The sequence below is a fragment of the Schistocerca serialis genome, chromosome 4 (genome assembly GCF_023864345.2).
Source record: "Schistocerca serialis cubense isolate TAMUIC-IGC-003099 chromosome 4, iqSchSeri2.2, whole genome shotgun sequence".
Classification (NCBI taxonomy): domain Eukaryota; kingdom Metazoa; phylum Arthropoda; class Insecta; order Orthoptera; family Acrididae; genus Schistocerca; species Schistocerca serialis.
The window spans coordinates 513,042,656-513,063,567 of NC_064641.1; the positions used below are offsets into that span (position 1 = coordinate 513,042,656).

General features: G+C 40.4%; 1 protein-coding gene across 1 annotated transcript in view; it reads left to right on the forward strand.

Annotated features, from left to right (window-relative positions):
• Positions 1-11,594: 11,594 nt before the first annotated feature.
• The window catches only part of LOC126473938 (cholinesterase-like), a 55,708-nt gene continuing 46,390 nt past the window's right edge, over positions 11,595-20,912 (forward strand). Inside the window, exons 1-3 of the mRNA XM_050101297.1 lie at positions 11,595-11,712; positions 13,168-13,302; positions 20,606-20,882. Of these exons, the coding sequence (XP_049957254.1) occupies positions 11,614-11,712; positions 13,168-13,302; positions 20,606-20,882 (511 nt within the window). The 5' untranslated portion in view covers positions 11,595-11,613. The remainder of the gene's footprint in view (positions 11,713-13,167; positions 13,303-20,605; positions 20,883-20,912) is intronic.

The window sequence follows — 20,912 nt, forward strand, 5'->3', positions numbered from 1 at the left end:
AAACCAATAGCAAAGGAGGAAATATCTATCTGAATGTTGACGGGTATTTTATTACTATGCCAAGCAGTGAAACCGACAGTCTGGGTTTTACATGCTTTTACAGCGAGAATACGTGCAGTATATTTACGTTTGTGAGACATCATTTTCCATTGCAGTCTTGCCCATGTTTTCACGCCACGACGAGAATCTATCTCTGATACAGTGAATATGAGATTAAACAGGTGGAGAAAATACTGAAGAGAGCGATTTCATTCTGCACCAACCTCAATAGTTACAACAACTGCTTAAAAATGATATAATTCGTTCCGATGAGCTCTTTTAGTCCTGAAAGGCACTACAAGGTTACTTCATGAAAATCGACAGTCAACCCTAAGTGATCATCCATTAGAAAATTAGATGCACCAACAGTTCAGCATGATGACTTTCCTATTGAGAGATTGCTGTTTATTCCATGCAGCTGTTCAACAAAGGAATGATTTACTATCGTAGATCATACAGTTAACTCATTACGTTCTCGTTAACAGACATGAAACGTGTCAGTTTATTCCTATTTACATTCATATTTTCCTGTAAAGAGATTAACTAAATTATACGTAAGATCATCATTTGTATTGGATATTCGCGTGCCTGTAAATTATACACCCACATGGAAACGTTTTGGTATTTTTAGTTTAATCTTCCGTACTGAGGGTATTCATCAATTTTAAGAGTTACCTTGGTATGGTCAACGAGATGAAGAAGCAGGACGGACACAAGGCTGATGCAGCGCATATCCGTAGTGAATTTTCTCCCGTCGAAACAGCAGCACTGGTCTATTGTTCACAAGGCGAAAGCTGCGATGCGACTGTGCTGATGTAAAGTCAGATGTCAGGGGAAGGACAGAGGAAATTGTGAGCACACGTGATTGTTTCTGCTGAAGTAGGAGAACCGATAACTCCGGCCAGACTGGCGATTAGATAATAGAATTTATCTTATGATCAAAAATACGCTTTCCAATCATTCAAATGTGATTACTAGCCATCTCAGTACCAAAACCGGTGCTTTCGAAATGATGATTAAACTAATCACGCTATTTGTCCGCTACCTGAAATTCATCGAAATTTACATTACGCTCTAGGCAATTTACTTAGTTGATAAGTTGTTAGCATAGAAGTCACGGACTATAATAATGATGCCGACCAGAGTGGCCGAGCGGTTCTAGGCGCTACAATCTGGAACCGCGCGACCGCTACGGTCGCTTGTTCGAATCCTGCCTCGGACATGGATGTGTGTGATGTCCTTAGGTTCGTTAGGATTAAGTAGTTGTAAGTTCTAGGGGACTGATTACCTCAGAAGTTAAGTCCCATAGTGCTCAGAGCCATTTTTTTTATAATAATGATGTTTGGACATAGCTCTTTTTCTATTGTCTACTAAAAACGATTCTGCTTGCTATTTTTCTCAGCTGTTTCTGTAAATCATGCTTTTAAATGGTGGCAGTAATTGGTGACTAACGAAGAACGAGGGCTCAGCGAAAGCGTTAGTTTCATTCAAAAAATGGAACAATTAAGGGATATGATGAAAATATACACTGACGAAAAAAAAAAAAATGATGACCACCTGCTCAATAGCTGCTTTGTCCGCCCTGCGGAACGAAATACATCACTGATTATGCGTACCAGGAATCCGACAGTTTGTTCGTAGGTTTGTGGAGTTATGTGGCATTAGACGTCTACCCACGGGTCATGCAATTTGCGTTAATATCGGGCCACTGACTTGCATACGCGGCGATAGCACCCGGCAGCGACCCGGAAGGGTTCCATAGGGCTTACGTCAGGTTGATTTGGTCGCCGAAGCATCAACATGTAATATTATTGGATTTCAGATACTTTGCGTATGAGATATTTGTCACAAAATAAAAGGAAGCCAACGAGCTGTAGTTCGTAAAGATGCTAAGCATCACAGCGCGAGAGTAATTTTTTTAATGTGCGCCTATACGAAGACGCGCGTCCAGCGTTTAAATCCTCTAAATAAACACTATGACCCGCTGGGCGCAGATATTTAAAATCATTGCCGCAGAGCTTGATAGCAAGAAGCTGCGAAACAGAAGAAAGAATAATCTATCTTTTGTTCAGAAATATTCTAGACACTTCATTACCCTTGTACGTTTGGTCGCCGACATGTTAAGACGTACTACATAGCATTGCTACAAGTTGTATTTTTATTTTGTGTAAAAACTATGTGAAACGATGAACAAACATTTCGGTAACCCGGGTGAGGATACAATGCACTTACGCACACGCAAGGACATTTAATTTTAAGAAGGAACGGACTGACAGAGCAGCGATTATTATTCGACTCCGCCATGCACAAAAGAAATATCAGGTGTAAGACCTGCATTTATTGTGTATTTGTCAATGTCTAGTAGTTAAGACAATTTGTTCAAAATATATTTCACAATGCAGTAATTTTCTTCTTATTCTTTTCTTTCTCTAACCAAAGATGATGTTCAAATTGTATATGAGCTTTGTCACAGGTTCGCTTTTAATCGCGATGTCTCGATTGTATTTGGGAGACCACTAATGTGTTCAGCTTCTGAAATGTTATTCTTTCTCTTATGAAATTCCACTAATTTACTTTCATTTCCATTTTTATATTCAAATAGGTCCCCTAGGTGATTTCATCAAAGATTCTGATTGCGTGAAGGCAATAGGGGTCAAAAGGTCAATTATTCGCGCAATCAATCCGTACGTCTCCTGAACACAATCAAGAACCGACGCATCGATGATTAATTAATAATCTCTCTCTCTTTTCAAGTCGTACTGAAAAACGGCCACTCGGGATAGCAGTAAGTACGCAATCTGTTGTTAGGTTGCATTTTGCAGTAAATATTACCAACCAACAGTTACAGCATCACTATTATTATCTACTACTACTTATTATCCTGAATAAGCAAGTTCCTAACGCTAGAAACATGAGTTCACTATAATGCTCGTCAAACCACTGTATGGTTAGACACTGGACTCACATTCGGGAGGACGACGGTTCAATCCCGCGTCCGGCCATCCTGATTTAGGTTTTCCGTGATTTCCCTAAATCGCTCCAGGCAAATGCCGGGATGGTTCCTTTCAAAGGGCACGGCCGACTTCCTTCCCCGTCCTTCCCCAATCCGATGAGACCGATGACCTCGCTGTTTGGTCTCCTTCTCCAAAACCAACCAACCAACCAACCAACCAAACCACTGTAGCACGGTTCTGGCTCCGAGACACGGAAAATTATTCGGCTGAAAGATGATATCGCCGTCGGGGAAGACATCAAGCATGAAGGGACGCAGGTGGTTCGCAGTTGTCAGCGTGTCTTCAACTACTGCCACAGGTCCCAAACAAGAGCGGGAGAATGTTTCCCATAGCATAATACCGCTCCCACCAACCTGCGTCCGTGGCGCACTGCATGTTTCGAGCGCCTTTCACCTTGACGACAGCGTTTATGGAGTCTGACCATCGACCTAGTGTAGCATAATGTGATTCACCCGAAGAACCGACTCGTTTCCATTGATCGGCAGTCGGATCACGATGGTCCGGTGCCCACTGCAATCGTAATTGACGATGTCATTGGGTGAACATGTGAACACGTACGGATGGTCTGCTGCGGAGCTCCATGTTCAACAATGTACGATGAACAGTGTGTTCCAAAACACATGTGCGTTCACCAGCATTGTGCTCTTTCGGCAGAGACGCCACAGATCACAATCTATTCTACATTACAGAGCAGACAAGCCTCCGAACCCGACATTCTGAGAAGAGTCATGGACGTCCAAGAATTTTTTGCCTAGTAGTAGTTTCTCTGTCCAACCTCTTTCCATAGATGCTCACGACAGTAGCACGTGAACGAGCTACCAGCTTCGCCGTTTCGGAGATAGTCGTTCACAGACTCTGCTTAACAATAATATGTCTTTTGTCAAAGTCGTCTATCCCAATGGATTTCCTCATTTCCAGCCCATATCTTCACTAGGTTGATCCCCCGTCCGTCAGCGCGTCACGTGCCCGAAACGTCACCAGGCGGCATCCAACGTCGCAGTGGGCAGTGGTCATAATGATTTCGCTGATCAGTGTATGTGGGTAAAAGCATATTGAAGTCAAGAGCACAAGATGATTGTAGCTCCAACATCTCGTTCGTATATAGCATTACACATTCCTAGACGTGAAATACGACAAAACAACACCGTTAATTTTTGTTTACTTTGCCTTGGCTAAGCGTTTAGGTCAAAAACACTCCTCCCAAGCGCATAAATGCCTGAAAAATGAGTGGGGATTAAGTGGAAATCAGGCAAAAGTGTCGTAAGTAAACATCAATACTCAATATCTTATGTAACGATCTAGAAAGCAAAAGAATTGTAAATGTTTTTTATTTCACACCAATGATGGTAATTCAAATCAATAAAACAAAATGCGTTTGACCATATAAATATGCATTTTGTAGTAGTTGCTAGGACAGATTATAAATACCGTTAGAAATAGAAATGATGTAAACATAGTTCAAAGATAGCTCTTGCTTTGAGAAGTTGACTTGGTAACAGTGTTGTTAGCACATCACCTGCCCGCAAAACCACCCATCCATCGTCGCAGCCGAAAGTGGTCACAATGTTCTGGCTTATCGGAGTACTTCGTAAAATCCTGTTTGCAGCGTGTTTGTATGTGACAAGTTAAAACTGTTCTGGACCGAACTAGAGACCGGATACTTGCAATCCATGGGTAGAGTGCTGCCAAAGTGAAAGGCTGTCCATGAAAAGCAGGGATCCAGGTTCAAATCCTGGTCCAGCACGCAATTTTTACATGTCACCTACATACTCCTTATTCCTCTGTAACGCAACACTTGCTACGTCTGGACTAAACTTGCAAATAGTGTATCCATCGGGCAGACACTTAATCCATGTTTATACTTTGATATTTTATGGTGAACATTTCCCATAGGCTACAAGGTGCGCCTGGGAATCTTAGCGAATGGGACGGTGCCTAGATGGAGATACGAGTTAAAATGTATTCATGCTCATGTGCATAGAAATACATGTTAAGAACTGACACGCAAGATCGAATACACCACGCTGAAGCCGATTTTGATGCTTCGGTGACTTGAAAGCCACAACTGCAATTGAGCAACACCTAAAAATTAAGTTTTGTTGCAGATATCTAAATCGTGACTGAGATGAATGCGATATTGGTATATGTGTGGGAGGAATTGATTAAAGAAAAGTTTTTACGATTGATTCGAAACGCTTTCTATCGGAAAGGAAACTACGGACGAGTAGCCCAGTTTAGATGGACCGTAAGCAAGCATGAATATAGAGATTATTGAGTACGTACCACGGATGGGGGCAAACTCTCGGCAACTTTCACTTAGACCAGTTGGTTCCCAATATGGGGGTAGCTACCCCATGAGGGGAAAATGAATTTTTGTGTGCGATAAAAGCTAAGCAATGCGATTCTGTTTCAGTCACGAAACTAAATTATTTTCAAAAGATCATTACTATTATCACAATTTTTAAGACTGTAATAATGGTTATACAAGTCATCAAAAATTAATTTTTCTCGATTAGTAGCACTGATGCGATGGAGTTTACAGGTTCCTCACATGGTCTACCCACTAAACACATATGTTATGCTTTGTCCCATACATCACTGATGATAAAAGTAAGTTATATACGTAACAAATGATAAATATCTCAAGAAAATGTCTTCTCCAAGTTGTAGATAGTACCTGCATCAATCTAGAAATTGCTTCATTTCTCACTTAGAAGCAGATAAATGAATTAATTGACGGCACAACAGAGCAGTAACTACATAATCGTTACTACAGTGCTGTACACAGTATTATTATTATTAATTATTATTATTATTATGACTACTATTACTATTAGTGGCTGTGGTCAGACACAAGGCATTAAGAGTCTAAACTCTTCCAATTTCTGCCAATTCCAAAATAAGAAGTGCAGCAACCAAGTGACTTACGAACAGTAAGTATAGTCACATATTTTAACTTGGTTGATTTTAAATGGGGTTGCGGTGTGCAGGTCAAGCAAGTGCCGCAGCACAAGGGAGTAATGCAGGCGAAGTATGTTCCACTGAGGCTGATATCAAGGAACTTGGTGAATAGCGAAGACAGTATTATTGCCATCATTCACAATTATATGCATAATCGAACAAAAGTTTTGACGATTTTACAGCACAAACTGCATGAGGCAGTGAAGGCAACGTGGATGAAAATTGAAGGAGATTTAACTGACTGGAGCAATGAAGATCTATCTCTTCTTCATCGCCATAAACGCTTACTGGTGCAAACAGCTCGATATAGATTCCATTCGACAATGAACCGGATCTTCCAACTGCCACAGTTAATATAAAATTGATACTTTTGTTATTAGCACCACTATGATCCACCAAGAATAAGAAAAAAATTTACAAACGTCAGTATGTGACAGAGATTTATGACCACTTCTTGCTGACAACGTTCCATTAGAATATTAATTAAGAACCTGTCAGGAATCATTATTGCAGTTTTAGTGTTTGTTGGCAAGAGAACCGACACTTTTGCTATTTTTCCCAAAGGTTATTTTTGTGTGGAAGGTAATTGGCAAATGGCAATGGGTTTTGACTTTGATCTTGGCCATCTGATGCATGTAGAGAATCTGTCACTCTGATCCTATAGTGGCGCGCAAGGAAAAGTGCGTAGCTAACCTTATTAGAATAACTGATGTCACGAATTTTGAAAATTCTTCTAGCTGTGTCCCGGTTTTGTTAGTATGGTGCGCTAGACTGAATCGTACGTAAACCACTTTTCTTTCTGTGGTATTTGCCACCACTGTTCCTATACTTGATTTGCCTCTTTTTCTTCAAACGTGAGAAAGTCGGATTATAGAAGCTGTGTAGGTAGCGATATCCTTTCTTTGATGCTGGCTGTTGTTAGTTTGTCTAAATCTCTGTCGTGCTGAAACCACTTAAACCACATCATATAAACGGTTTTATTTTCCTCCTTGGCTTTCATTATTAATTAAACCACATCACAAATACAGCTGTTAACAGAATGACACTTTGAATGCTTCAACTCAGGCTCATCCAAGAATTGTCCCCGGTGAGCGTGGCCGCGCTCCGCGCGCGAGCTGCATAGTTCAGCGCCCCATACCCGCCCATGTGTACGTGTCGGCACAGGAGCGAGAGAGACAGCTGCGGAGCAATTGAGACTGCACAGTACTGCTGTGTGCTGGACTGTCCTGCGGTCAGATCCAATGTACACAAAATAACAGAGGAAGCGCAGCTCTGTAAAAGTGGTCGATGAGCGGTCAAACAAACAAACCTTTTATTGTTTGCATAACAATTAGTGTTCGTGTGGCAGAATTACAGAACGACGCTTTAGAAAACAATATCCAAAACAACAATCGAAGAACAAGTTTCTGACCAACAAGTTAATTCAATTAGTATTGCATATGCACACTCATCATATGTGCAGTAGGCGTCTTCTGAAAGCTATTCCAATTTTTTAAATGAACTAGTGTCATAAATAGCCTATTTTATACAAATTATTTTACGTAACGGATATCGACTCTCATTCTTAGCCATAGTATTTACAAGTAAGTATTTTTATTGTACTTCGTGCTACAACTTTTTATGTCCCTGTTCAGAGTTTAGACATTGGATCCTTAGTTTGCTGTTTTGTACACAATGATTTTAATTGACTAAGTTTGAAAACTTATTAAACAATAGAATTAAGGTTATAGAGACCATTAATCCTTATAGTCAACATTGTTAAAGAAGACAACTTACATTTTACAGGTTTTTCTTTTTCGAGGAAATGATTTTGTCTAGGTTTGGTACAATATTCCAGGAGACTTCTAACCTCAAAGAATTAGTTAAATGTTTTCGCTAAGTAGTGAACGGTTTTTAGTTTTAGTAAGCTTTAAAAGGGAGAAAAAGCGCTCACAAATATACGTAGAATTAAACATTGAGAGAACTTTGGCCACATGCTTGTGCAAAAGAAGATACTTCTCTTGTGGAAAACAGCTGTAAAAGTCATCCAAAGCTTTACACGTAAGAAAGCGGTTCTTCAGGCAGATATCGCACTGCAGGTCAATCAGCTCTAGTTGAAACACTTGTGAGACGTCCTCTGCCGGAAGGGAAAACAGGCGAAAAAATATATGTAAGGCCGGTTGAAACTCACTAATCTGTTCGTAAACTCTTCTTGTAATCAACAAATGATTTGAACGTAATCTGAAAAATACACATGTTTAGTGCTATCTAATGCAGGGAAGTGTCCACAATTCTTCTTACTCAACTGTTTTCCCCCCAAAATAACTTTTTTTGAATACTTGAATCGTCTGCACTGAATCAACAACAGAGCGATTTTCGCCTTGGAGTGAAATGTTCAAAGTATTTAAACGACCAGTTACGTCACTCAAGAAAGTCAAATTCGCCACCCACTTAGGACCACGAAGTAATTCTTCTGGACGTCCTTTCGTTTCCAAAAAGGTACTGATTTCGTCCCTCAAGGAGAAAAACCGATGAAGAACCTTCCCTCTTCCCAGCCATCTTACTTCGGGGTGAAAGGGATGCCAGAAATTCCTTAAATTGGCGATGTGTGAGTCCATGCGAGTGAAGATAATTAACCGTTCTAACAACTGTGCCCATAACATTTTTTATGTTAACAATCTTCGCACAAAGTGTCTTCTCGTGTATCAGACAATGGACAGTCGCAAATAAGGAACAGCCGACTTCAGCCATTTTTGACCTTACGTAAGGCTGGTAGCGCAGGGACTCCATCCGTTGTTACACCGGTCAGGCATTCCGATTTTAAACCCATTGACTTGAACACGTTTTCCACGGCTAGAAAAATATCCAAACCCGTGGTTGTGTCGTTTTAATGGTATAAGGTCGAGAAATTCTTCGGTGACACTCAGATTGTCGTCGACACCCCGAATGAATATGACGAAGTTCTTCTTAGCACCTAGCCAGAATTGCTGTGCGTAAGATGGTGAAATATGATCAAAGAGTCGAACGTCACAGATATGTCAAACGCAGACGTTCATTGTCATTTCCAGGCGCCGTGAGCATCCTGGGAAAGATCTTGCATAATAACAACGATGCAATCAAAGACTGGGAGTATACACGTTTGTGAAAACTTCTTTTTCAGGTCAAAATGGAAGAGCTTTTTATATTTTTGTAGGGCCTGGAGAGATGCATATATTATTTTCGTATCTGAAAGAAAGCTCCTCACTGATCGATTTAAAAACGACATCCTTTCAAAAGAAAATCATTTAAAATTTCATTAATTAAGCTTTACGCCTTCTCAGTATGATACCACAGACATTTAAGGGGAAAAACTACGTGGTTTCAAAATAAATACTAGTATTGTTACAGAACTTTATTCTTTATTTCCAACATTCGTTACCGCCCCAACAACGAATCTCAGGAGTATATTTTGAGAAACTACCTAACTGATAAGTACAGTTGATGCTCACCACACAATGTGCTACCAGTAAACCAGTAGATGACATCTTCTTCTTTAGAGGTTGTTGAGGGAGACCGCATGCAACAACAAAATTCTACATCCGTCATGGGTAAGAACGAAACACTTTTTCCTTTTTAGCGAGTTTACTTTGTAACATAAGCATATGTGCAAACATGCCCCATCATTTTAATGTTACTTTGTTGATCGTTTAAACATCAACACCACACTTTGGCTTCATCAAACAGTTCTGTACCGTATCGCAGTGAATAATAGATGCAAGGATTACTCTGACTCTTTCATTATTCAGCTTATATGCACCGCATTTCCTATGCATTGAACTTCCTAAGTACAAATATATACTAAAGAGCCAAGGAAACTGGTACACCTACCTATTACCGTGTAGCGTCCCCTCGAGCACGCAGAAGTGCCGCAACACGAAGTGGCGTGGACTCGACTAATGTCTGAAGTAGTCCTGGAGAGAACTGAACTCATGAATCCTGCAGGGCTGTCCATAAATCCGTAAGACTACGAGGGGGTTGAGACCTCTGCTGAACAGCACTTTGCAAGGCCTCCCAGATATACTCAATAACGTTCGTGTCTTGGGAGTTTGGTGGCCAGCGGAAGTGTTTAAACTCAGTGTTCCTGGAGCCATTTTGTAGCAATTATGGACGTGTGGGTGTGTCGCATTGTCCTGCTGGAATTACCCAAATGCGTCGGATGCACAGTGGACATGAATGGATGCAGGTGATCTGACAGGATGCTTACGTACTTTTCGCCTGTCAGAGTCGTATCTAGACGTATCAGGGGTCCCATATCACTCCAATTACAAACCCCCCACACCTTTACAGAGCTGCCAACAGCTTGAACTGTCCCCTGCTGACATGCAGGATCCATGGATTCATGAGGTTGTCTCCATAATCGTACACGTCCATCCGCTCGATACAATTTGAAACGAGACTCATCCGATCAGGCAACATATTTCCAGCCATCAATAGTCCAATGTCGGTGTTGACGGGTCTAGGCGAGGCACAAAGCTTTGTGTCGTACAGTCACCAAAGGTACACGAGTGGGACTTCGGCTCGGAAAACCCATATCGATGATGTTTCGTTGAATGGTTCGCACGCTGCCACTTGCTGATGGCCCAGCACTGGAATCTGCAGCAATTTGTGGAAGGGTTGCACTTCTGACACGCTGAACGATTCTCTTCAGCAGTCGTTGGTCCCGTTCCTGCTGAATGTTTTTCCGACTGCAGCGATGTCAGAGATCTAATGTTTTACCGGATTTCTGATATTCACGCTGCACTCGTGAAATCATCTTAAGGGAAAATCTCCACTTCATCACTATCTCGGAGAATCTGTGTCCCGTGGCTCGTGCGCCGACAACACCACTTTCAAACTTGCTTAATTCTTGGTAACCTGCCATTGTAGCAGCAGTAATCCATCTAATAAATGTGCCAGACACTTTTTGTCTTATATAGGCGTTGCCGACCGCAGGGCCGTATTGTGCCTGTTTACCTATCTCTGTATCTGAATACGCATGTCTATACCAGTTTCTTTGGCGTCTCATTATAGATGCGACTCTTCACAGCGAATGTCATATTCAATATTTTTACGTTCTAGACCCTTTTTACACATTAGTGTCTCTTTAAAAACATGCTTTTATTAAAAATAAAAACAATAAATGAAATTTGTACTTATTTATTTATTTTGTTGGTGTAGTAAAGAAACCCTCTCCATCCCCTCCCCCTGCTATTGGTAGTATACGTTACTCCAGTGCATTATAACTGGTAAGAACTACCTATATACGAGGAATTTATGTTCTTAATAAAGTCAGAAACAACCTAATTATTATTTTTTATTGTGGTTATAAAGCACCCCGCGCCCTCCCAGTCGGTAGAACACTTATTGAAAATACGTTGGTATTGTTAAGGTCAAGACTTGCTTTAGGATTTTTACATGGAAAGATCGGACATGGTGAACGAATGGGAGGGCAAAGACAAAATGTAACAATGTTCTCTCATTCTCAAATAGGAACGCGTCTGGTGTATCAGCTGAGCTAACAACACCCGTCGGTAGCCTTCACTTAATTATAGCTGAATTCACCTGGTCCCAGTTACTGCGAAACTGTCTGCCGGGACATCAGATGTACGACTGGTACTTCGACAGAAACGTGTCCATCATAATGTTCTTCCACATGAGTCTAGTGTCCTTCCTGCTTCTTGACCTTGTGGGCAGTGCCAAGGTAAAGCTCCACGTAATGTAATTTGTGAAGAGAATAAGCGAGAGTCAAATCAAAAATGCTTATACTTGCAGTAAACATTTAATTACTAACATTAATTTTTTATTTCGTTTACAATTACGTAGCGGATCGGCGAATTTTTCTTCCGGCCTTCTGAAATCACTTTCTCAGGTATAGTGAATGGGTTAGGAAAACACAGCAAATATTCTGGAAAACCGCTTCTTACGATCCGTACTGAATTTTCCGAAGCATCGATAAATACATTTGGGCCATTGCTATGGCCGTTACCAGTCCCCTTTCTTAGTTATCAGGTAGTTACAATTACAGTGAAACTACTCACAAAGGTGCAATGTGGCCTGTAATCATCGTATGACAGCGGAACTTCATAGATATTCTAATGCGTTTATAAGCACCCGATTTGCGCTGGAAAAACATTAGTTCCAATTTTGGCCACTAGGTGCAAATCTGGCGCTGTGAATGCCAAAAAGACATACATAAATGTTTTCATATGTAATGAATTAGGAGCGGGACGTGGGTAGAAAAGATCAGACAAGTGCGAAACGCGTACCGTTGATTGTATTGATAATCACCGCTTACACAATTAGTTCACTATGAGCACTGAAGACGTCGACGAGATGCTGTACAGATTTGCACCTGGTGGAAAAAATTGAAACTTTTTTTCCTAGTTAAATTGGTTCGGCATTAATGATTAGCATATCTAACAAGTTTCGCTGACATACGATAAATTACAGCCCACACAAGACCTCCGTGTGTAGCTGCACTTTAATTGTAAACACCTGGTAGATGAGAGGAATCGTTCCCTGTTAATAAGGTATTATATATGTTAATTATAGGAAAATTATCGCTTTGGCAGGTAGCCAAGGGGGGAAAAACAGAAGGAGCTACGAGAATATTTCCAAAATCAAATGCTACGTTTGTCACGTAATACGAGATTTATTTGTACCTAAGGAATCTGCATCAAAAAGTAATCCTCGTAGACACGCTCAAAACATTTAAATCGGCTTTCATTTCTCTGTGACGTTAGTATGGCTACCCGCTATGTAATACAGATCGGTAATTCCATTTCTGTGTTTATCATTTAAATGCTCGTCAGTATAACCTGCCATTCCTCCACGTAACGAACAAGTCCTGATAACCAGAGGAACCAAGGCAGGAGTTCTAGATAAGGCGTACTGAATAATTCAGGTGTAGATCTTTCGCTTTGTCCCCAGAATCATAGCCGACAGATGCTTCGTGAAACCGAATATTTTTTCTTGCGTCTATTGTGTGTCTCCCCTTCTTCTATTTATTAGATGTTCGACGTTGATATAATCACGGACCTAAAGGGTGCTTCAACCACAAGACAAATATGTTAAAACGGTTACTCTGGCAGAACCAAATAAAGAAAAAATTTAACTGTGAGGAGTACCAGTTAATTTGGTGTGACATTTTCCGCAGATGGAGGATGTGCTTGTGTCTGTAGAGCAGGGCATTCTACGAGGCGCCACAGCCACGAGTGTCTACAACACGACCTACACGGCCTTCGTTGGGATCCCGTACGCAGAACCACCCGTTGGAGAGCTACGATTCCAGGTGAGTAGGTTGTTCATAGTTCCTACAGTGGATGATGCTAAAAGCAGTAATGCACATATATGGGTCGGCTGCTTCCGTTTAAGAGAGAATCGCAGCTCTGAAAGAAAGCAAGAAAGAGGAACTCTTCCAAGCAAGTGCCTTGTCTGGGAGATAGTGTTTCTGTCACCCCAAGAAGTGGTGACTATTTATTGCTGGATGGTAGCGCAATAGCCAGGATAAGCTGTCGTAATTCTGGACATGCGGATGACACGGTCTGTTTTAGCAGACGAAAATCATAACTACCCAAGTCAGTGGTGCCATAATAGCACGTATATCGCTTCTCCATCCAGAACCGTCTCCTCGCTACAGGCCGGAGGGTGTGACTTCTGATATGATTCACTCTTTTAAGTACACATTTCAGCAAAGGAGATTATCGTGGGATAAGGAATGTCAAACAAGGAAATAGCATCCTGGGCTTAACAGACGTGGTAAATGTTGGCACTTGTAGATGAGAGGGGGATGAACTGCTGTAAATGTATGGAATGTTTTTATGATTAACCTTTGAATAAGAAAGAATGAACCCCTAATACTTTTACCATCGTTTCTCCATGGCAGAGCGATACAGACTTATGCTGACAAATTCCTTACGGCACTTTATTCGGCGAAACCGTATTAGAGACTAAAACTTTTACCGATTTTATCAGAAGCAAAGGACAAGCACCTCTGGAAGTTACACACACCATTCAGCGCACATGGCGTATTCTCAATTGGAATGCGTAGATTTTAGATTATGCTTCAGCTAGTCTCTGTGAGCTGTGGTCAGCACCCATTGCAAGGATGGCTCCCAACAGTTCCCGTGTCTCGAGTAGTCCATGCCAGTACTCACTGTGCGCTGAAGAAAAGTTGCTACACACTACAACGAGATAGTTCCCAGATGGGATGAGCGTCCTTAAATCACTTAATATGAATGCTCGGCTGTTTTTGATACTTTCCTTGTACAAACTGCGCTAGTGCTCTGTTCCTAATTAAAACTTTGACAGGACATCTTTAGTGATATTAATTCCGTAAGAGCAGCAGAAGGAAGGTAAAATTGTAAAATGTAAGAGGCGATCAAAAAACGTAGTGCAACTCCGATGCGGGTATATAAGCACCGACATGTAAGAAACGCACACGTGTCTTTCCAACTGCAAATGCGGAAACGTGAACTACTGTGACATTACTACCAAATGCGTCCAAACAGGACCAACATGCTGTTAGTCTTTTCTTGACTGCTGAACAATAAACACCGGTAGACACCTACCAGAGAATGAAGAATTTTTATGGTGCAGCATGTCTGTCGAAAACCACAGCTGCGTAACGGTGCGACAGGTTCCGTGTTGGCCGCGATCTGACTGAAGACGCCAGTCGATCTGGCAGGCCAGCTTCACACTGTCTGAGGAAGTTGGCAACCGACTTTTGAGAAATATACATCTTTTTTGGAGTTCTTGGTAGGCACGCCATAATTCTAAAGTTCTCTGTTAAATAGTTCCGCAGAATTTCGCGAAGAAAACATCGTAATAAGAAAAATTTTAATCTTGACCAAAATTTTAAGTGCCGAATTTGCGAAAAAAATTATAATTCTGAATAGCTCCCCAACAGTTCTACAGAAAACCCTAATGATCTTTTTTTTCGGATAATAGTTTACGAGGGATCCATTTTCATAGTCGTGTGAAGCTGGCAACCGATTTTCGAAAAATATCCATTCTTTCAGAGTTCTTTGCAGATATGCTATAGTTCTAGAGTTCTCTGTACGAATTTTGAATAGTTCTGTAGAACATTGCGAAAAAAGTTATGATCACATTTCTGATTAGCTGATTAGCTGTGAAGTTGACACCCAACTTTCGAGAACTACGCATTTTTTTAGAGCTCTTGGTGGATATGCTATATTTCTAGAATTCTCTATACTACATTTGAATACTTCTGCAGAATTTCGCGAAGGAAACACTCGTAATCGGCAAAATTTTAATGTTGCGAAAAGATTATTTGCCGATTTGCGAAAATAAAATTGTGTTCACAATTCTGAATAGCTCCACAAGAGTTCTACAGAAAACCTTACCGACATTTGTTTGAGCAGGTGATAGTGTCCGAGATAATCGCAATAATGAGACACCCATTTCCAATACAGAAAATATACTAAATTGCACTGGAGTTCTCATGACAGATCCGATGACACTTCTGGATGGCACCCCAACAGTTTCATCGAAAAACTTGTAGTTTTTTGAGAATGTTGAATCCTGTGTAGTCGCCAAAGATGGGCTGTCTAGGAAACCTGCTTCCTCGGATTGCTAGACAACAATTCAAGCAAATCGTATTACTGAGTTTTATTATGAAAAGTGAATGACAATATTTAACTTTGAGAATTATATAGATGTGTCACAAGCAAAGGGCGACAGACAAAATAAGCAAGTTTCTTAAGTATAGACAATGCTACATAGTACAATCGAAATGACTAGTCTTGAAGCTGTTGTAGAACTGGGTCGCGACCAGTCGGGCACGACGCTTATGTCCTCTTCGTACAGAGGCCGCTGCTGTCGCGTTGTCGTCCTGGAGAGGGGTCGGTCAGCGTGCGATTGGCTGACGTCTTCTCACAGCTCTCTCTGCTCTCTCGTTCCCGACTGGCGTGCCGGCGCTTGACTTTACGGTGTAACAGTGAAGAAATTCGTATATAATTGCAACAACGTGGGACTGGCTTAAAGAAAATATAGCTTTTCGATCGGAAGCTGCCCTGAGATGCCCTAGTTGGGATCGGTCCGTGTAGGAACAAGTCGGCACACGTCGTGTCGACTGTCGTTAGGATCCGGCTGCTGACGACCTCAGCAATCTAGGTAGCTGCCATTTTTTTCAACCAGAACTTAAACTGATATTCTTTGCGACAGTTATATATTGGATTTGAAATTAGCACTCTCTATAATGTGCTTTGACTAATTCGTGTTACTTTAGTATTCGACACGTATTGTGATTTTCCAGCATTAACAAGACATACGTTAATTTTTTCGCAGAGGAGTTCAGATGCATCGTACAATTCAAGCACCTTTTGTGCCTTCATACGTTCAGTGTTGAGGTTGGAAAACAGGAATAAGGATAAGATCTCGTTCGCTTCGACTCACGCAATTAAGTCAATTAGTTTACGACAGTTCCAAACACACACCCTTATTGCACCACCATTCAACAACAGACGGAAATCATCTCTTCGATGAGAGGTTGATTGCTGTCGTGGACCCCGCTTACAATGCTACAGCTGCAAGAGATAATCGTCTGGTGAAGATAATTCTGGGTCAGATTTTTGGAAGCGAAGAGTGAGAAAAAGAAATAGAGGAGATAGAGATAGAAATAGATAGAGAGAGAGAGACCACACGAATAGCTCGGAGCGAATTGGAGCACTAGAGCCTGGAACTTGGAGTTGTCTGTTCTCTCTGTTCACTAGGGGTAACAGCATACGCTCAATAGCCTGAAATATAAGTATGTTTGTAGACTTAATTAATATTTTAAATGATTTCATTAATGTATTTAAACAACAGCTGTTAAGAACAGGAACCATAGATACCATTAACCTAACTCTTTTATCCGTTACGTTGTTTTGCCTTTAATAAATGTTATGGATGAAAAGCCTTGTATTCATCTACTTGTTGTCTTATAGAGATGCGGGTCTCTGTAACTATGTGCAAATGTTCTTATCTCTAGGAAATGTTCCCTGCGTATAATGAATGCCACACATTAATTATGGCAGAATTATTTTGATACCAAAAAACCTTATCAGATTCCATTTCTAACAATGAAATTATTTTTAAACTAATCATCTCTGTTTCTGTTTCACTAGGAAACTGCATTATATTTTGTCCTCTAACTAAAAATTACTTTAAAACTTATGAAAAAAGCTTTCATCTGACGCTTCTCAATACGTATGTTTGGTTACATTGCTGTTATCCGCAGCGCATTCACTCTGGTCTGTCAGATATGGAAATTGACTCACATTCTCACTTTATAACTGAGAGATGATCAGTTTAATGTAATTTTAAACAGACAGATGCTTATGCCTTCAAGTTTTAAATTTAGGCTTTGAGATGACAACTAACTTCAAGAAAAATGCCAAATCAAATTGCTAATTGTTATTGATTTGGTATTTTTAGTTGAAATTAGTTGCCATCTCAGAGTCTTAATTTAAAACTAGAAGGTAAAAGCTCCTGTCCATTATAAATTATATTAAAACTGACATTTGAGTCAATTTCCATATCTGAAATTGAGTTATATCCTCATTTTATAACTGAGAGATGACCAGTTTTATAAAGTCATGTCACAATAAAACTTCCTTAATTAATTTCTGGCATTCAAACCGCAGTGAACATTTCCTAGAGCTAAGAACGTTTGCATATAGTTACAGGGGCCTATGTCTCTTCTGAGACAACATACACATGAATAGAAGGCTTTTCATTTGTAACATTTATTAAAGGCAAAACAACATCACCGATAAAAGTATCCTGTTGTTTAAATACATTAATAATTTCATTTAAAAATGTAAATTATGACTACAAACTTACTTATATTTTAGGCTATTAAGAATACGCTAGTACTCTTAGTGAGCAGAGAGAACAGACAACTCCAAGTTCCAAGTTCTCAGTGCTCCATCTCGCCCCGAGCTCTCTCTCTCTCTCTCTCTCTCTCTCTCTCTCTCTCTCTACTTGTGTCTCTATCTCTTTCTCTAACTCTTCGCTTCCAGAAATCTGGCCCAGAGTTAGCTTCACCAAACGACAGTATTGTAATCGTTTTGTGAAACATAGAGTCACTAAAATAATGTATATTAACCACTCAGAGACGCTTTCTGTCCTCACTATTGATTTAGAATATGTCCCATCGAAATGATTTCCATTTCCTAAAATTCGTCAGTCAGTATTCAACTCTAAATGATATCTTAGAGATGTTCTCAACCCGAAGGTCGGATTGGACACCGCAGCGCTCCCCTAGGTACGGTCCTATTACAAGTGGTCCCCCCTTTCCTTCCTCCGGCATCTGATCTGGCTTACCGAGTTTGTGGATGGAGGGCCTACTGTTTAATGTGAGCTCCAAACCTCGGCATAACTTGGTATTTTTCACGTTACAGAACATTGCCAGAAGTGAATCAAATAACATGAAAAAATAAAAAATTGAAGGAAGGAAGATTGAACTCCACTGCTTTACCCTAGTGTTCCAATCTTATCTGCTTATCCATCGAGTCACACAACTTACTTCTTAGGAACTTAGCTAATTAATTAGATTACATTGGGTTTAGCATTGATAATCTGTTGTCTAAGAACGGGAGCAAATATTTTACATCCTTTTCAATCTTTTTGCTACAAGAATTTTATGTTGATAAAAAGCAGGAAACAAAGTGAAAAGGAAAAAGGAAAATATAAAGGAGACGTGGAACTATAGTGTACAACAAGAAGCTGCTGCGCGGAATCACAGATACTCTTAATATATTAGTTCCTTACGTTAAATCCGAGCGTTAATACCTTTTTATCATTCCAATAGAAGGAAACAAAATTTGAAGTAAAAGTACGTTTTTTTTCACTAAACTATGTATTTCTTGTTATTTCTCCATGAAACATTATAAACATGTGAAACGCGTACAAGATTATGTTACTAGAGGAAACATTAAAAACGTGTAAAACGTGTACAAGTTTATGTTATTAGAGGATACTTACGCACTGCACACGTGAGACCAAAGCCGTGACGGGAATTTCATCAGAGAACGGTATACAATCATTACACATACAGATATTGATTTTTAAGCGAATACACAGTAGATAACTATCCAAGAGTAAAACGCCAAGAAGTAATGTAACACACAATCATTATGCCTTGGGTACGATTTGTAGGCCAAACAAATAAGTGGTGTTCGAGAAAGGACCATACACGAGATATGAGGAAAACGCATGGTACCCAGCACAATTGATGCCCGTATGGAAGCGAATCAGTTAATATGTTTCCATTACGATGCCAATAAGCGCAGTTAAAATCACTGTGCATATGAATATCATCGTACTCAAAAACTATCTGCATTTATATAATTCATTAAGCCATTTTCAATCCCTTGGGTTCATCTTCAACTGCTTCTTTTCTTACAGCGTCCACAAATTTTAAATGGCCCCTTGCATAAAATATGATTAAATTGTCTGGTTATGGAATATCATCTCAGCCTTGTGCTGGATACATGATTCCCTGTCACAAAGGTCACATTTCGTGTTAACTGATGGGAAGTCATCTAATGAAATGTTATAGGGCCTCTGTTATTCTTAATCTATACAAACTGTTTAAGAGACAATATGAGCAGTCCTATAAGACTGTTTATGATGCTGTCATTTACTGTCTAGTAATCTCATCAGAAGATCAAAATGAATTAAAAAATGATTTAGACAAAATATCTGCACCGTGTGAAAAGTCGTAATTGAGATGAACAATAAAAAGTCTGAGGTCTTCCACATGTGTGCAAAAAAACCTGTTAAATTTCTGCTACACTATAAATCATATAAATTTGGAAGCTGTCGATTCAACTAAATGTTGGGAGATTACAATTTCTAGCAACTTACGTTGGAACTAACACACAGAAAATGTTGCGAGAATGGTGATCAAAGACTCCGTTTTATTGGCAGAACACTTAGAAGTTGCTACAAATCTGTCTATAGCACAGTTGTCCGTCCTTTTCTGCAGTATTGCTCAACTGTATATCCTTGCTAGACAGAACATACAGTGGACGTTGACAAAGTTCGAACAGCGGTAGCTCGTTTTGTATTACCACTGAATACGGGAGAGTGTGACGTATGTGATAAGAGTTGGGGTGGCAATCAAAAAACAAAGACTTTTTCGTTCTGGTGTGCTTTCTCACGAAATTCGAAATTATAATCAATAGCTTTGCCACCCTAACGACGGAGTATTTTATTGACACCCACTCACGTAGGAAGAAATGATCATCTTAATATCGTAAGAGAAATCAGAGCTCACATATGGAATGATCTGGGAGAAATTTTTCCCATGTGCTATTTGAGACTGGAGAAAGAGAGAAATAGTCTGTACGTGGTTCTGGCACCCTCTGCCAAACACGTAAGTACGTATTGCAGAGTAATGATGTAGAAGAGCATCAGCCTAAAACGATCACCAGAAATACAGAAAATAGTAGCATGCTAGATGGTAACATCGTAATACATAAGGATGCTGCACAATATGATCTTACATGTATGGCGTCCATAAGTTAATTGTTGTCATATTACTATGGACATAATAGCAATTATAGTAACCTATAACGTACCTACAGGATCCGAAGCCAGCTGGTAGCTGGGAGGGCGTGCGCAACGCCACCTCGTACGGCAGCGACTGCGTGCAGAACACGGGTGACGGCTCCGAGGACTGCCTCTACCTGAACGTGTTCGTGCCGGGCGTACCAGAGGAGGGTGCAGGGCTGCCCGTGCTCTTCTGGGTACACGGCGGAGGATTTGTCTACGGCAGCGGCTCAGATCAGGAGTATGGGCCCGACTTCCTCATGTCTTATGGTGTCATACTCGTCACCATCAACTACCGGCTTGGCCCGCTTGGTACGTATATCTGTCGTGATGATAGAAATA